General features: G+C 40.8%; 1 protein-coding gene across 1 annotated transcript in view; it reads left to right on the top strand.

Annotated features, from left to right (window-relative positions):
- Positions 1-4: 4 nt before the first annotated feature.
- The window catches only part of LOC111650735 (protein NLRC3-like), a gene marked incomplete at both ends in the record, with an annotated part of 3,259 nt that continues 1,048 nt past the window's right edge, over positions 5-2,215 (top strand). Inside the window, 3 exons of the mRNA XM_023400650.2 lie at positions 5-1,167; positions 1,413-1,586; positions 1,974-2,148. Of these exons, the coding sequence (XP_023256418.2) occupies positions 5-1,167; positions 1,413-1,586; positions 1,974-2,148 (1,512 nt within the window). The remainder of the gene's footprint in view (positions 1,168-1,412; positions 1,587-1,973; positions 2,149-2,215) is intronic.

Raw genomic sequence — 2,215 nt, 5'->3', positions numbered from 1 at the left:
TAACCTTCTTCCTAATGCAAAACTCTGGATAACTTCCCGTACAGCAGCAGCCAATCAGATCCCTGCAAAGTATTTCGACATGGTGACAGAGATAAGAGGGTTCACTGAGTCACAAAAAGAGGAATACTTCAGGAAGAGATTTAGTGATGACTTGACTCTTGCTAAAAGAATCATTTCACATATCCAGTCTTCAGTGAGTCTCGACATCATGTGCCAGATCCCGATCTTCTGCTGGATTTCTTCTGTGTTATTCCAGGATTTTTTCAGTGGAGATGGCAAAGCTGAAACTCCTCAAACTCTGACAGAGATCATGGCACATTTCCTTTTTGTTCAGACAAAACGTAGAAGCAGAAAATATGACAAGAAGAAGACTAAGAAAAAAGAAGAGAATCTTCTGAAGACACACAGAGAATTTCTCCTGAAACTCGGCAAACTGGCATTTGTTCATCTGCAGAAGAACAACCTCATCTTCTATGAGGAAGACCTGGAATACTGTGGCATCGATATTAACGAAGCATCTATCCACTCTGGATTTTGCACCACAGTTCTTAGGGAAGAAGAACTCTTTTCTCAGAGAAAGGTTTTCTCTTTTGTTCATCTGACCATACAGGAGTTCTTTGCAGCTCTCTATGTCTATGACTGTTTCACAAACAAGAATACAACAGAGCTCAGCAACTTCCTTGATGTGAAAGACAAAAAACATACTTTACTTGATCTTCTAAAGATGACAGTTGAAAAAGTATTAGAGAAAAATAATTGCCACCTGGCTTACTTCTTGCGATTCCTCCTTGGCCTTGTGGTTGAAACAAACCGGAGAGTCCTTCAGGGTCTGCTGACGTCACCGGACCCAAGCCAAGATACCGAAAAGAAAATCTTGACTTACCTCAAATCCATCCGAAGAAAGACCCTCTCTCCAGACCGTTGCATCAGCCTTTTCCAGACCATGGTTGAGATGAGAGACCAGAAAGTCAAAGATGAGATTCAGGAATATCTGATGTTGGAAGATCGTTCAAAAACTGAGCTGACTCCCCTGTACTGCTCTGCACTGGCCTACATGCTGCAGGTATCGAAGAATGATCTGGATGTTTTGGACTTGAAGAGTTACAACACATCAGATGAGGGTAGAAGGAGGCTGATACCAGCAGTGAAGAGCAGCAGAAAGGCAATGTAAGTTGACATAATTTAGTTTTAGTATTTCTTTAACTTGTGAGAAGTGTATGTTGATGTTCTTCTCAGGCTGTAAACAATTTCTATGTTCCACCAGTGAGACTGTCAGGGCAGCCTGCGAGTTCCCATTGGGGACAGTTCCTACCTTTCCCTAAATGGTCTTTTATCCTTGATACATATTTTATGTACATCATTAAACAGTTGTACCTCTTTCTTTATCATATAACCTTATTATCCACCCCTAGACTAGCAGACTGCAAAGTGACCACAGAGTGGGTTGAACACCTGGCGTTTGATCTCAAGTTCCCCAACACCCCTCTACGAGAGCTGGACCTGAGCAACAATGACCTGAAAGATGAAGGAGTGAAACTGCTCTGTGATGGACTGTTGAGTCAATGCTGCAAACTAGAGATACTGAGGTATGTATATAACAAGTAATATGCCATAATGAAAATGGGTGTATCAAACTTCAACCTGCTATTCTCACTGTTTAAAGTCGTATCAAAATGTCTTGTTCCTTTTGCAACAATGCTTGATTCTTGTCTGTTGGAATCCATCTTTCTGCCAACTTTCATAATTTCTTTCTGATGGTCATAATTTATCTTCACCATGGTTGACCCATTCAGTTAATTCTTTAACTTCAACTTGCCCTTTCTTTTAATAATATTTAGGTTCTCTGTCTGAAATCAATAAAGATCAACCTTCTTTATATTCATTCAGGGTTGCAAGAAACTTACTGTTGGTGACACTGCTTTAGATAAATACATCTGCTGATTGCTGATTAACCAAACACTGTGTTTTCTCAGGTTGTCAGGTTGCATGGTCACTGAGACAGCCTGTGGTTTTCTGGCCTCAGCTTTGAAATCCAACCCCTCCCATCTGAGGGAACTGGATCTCAGCTACAACCATCCAGGAGACTCTGGAGTGAAGCTTCTCCTTGAGCTGAAGGATGATCCACAATACAAGCTCAGCATACTCAAGTAATTATAATCTCAGCCATGTTTTAAACTGTTAACCAGACATATATTTGTCAAACCAACCAGTTATT

The sequence above is a fragment of the Seriola lalandi genome, unplaced genomic scaffold, assembly GCF_002814215.2.
Source record: "Seriola lalandi dorsalis isolate HSWRI2012SDOR001 ecotype SW California unplaced genomic scaffold, Sedor1 jcf7180002052782, whole genome shotgun sequence".
Taxonomy (NCBI): domain Eukaryota; kingdom Metazoa; phylum Chordata; class Actinopteri; order Carangiformes; family Carangidae; genus Seriola; species Seriola lalandi.
The sequence above is the reverse complement of the archived record's forward strand: the minus strand, read 5'-3'. Positions and strand labels throughout refer to the sequence as shown.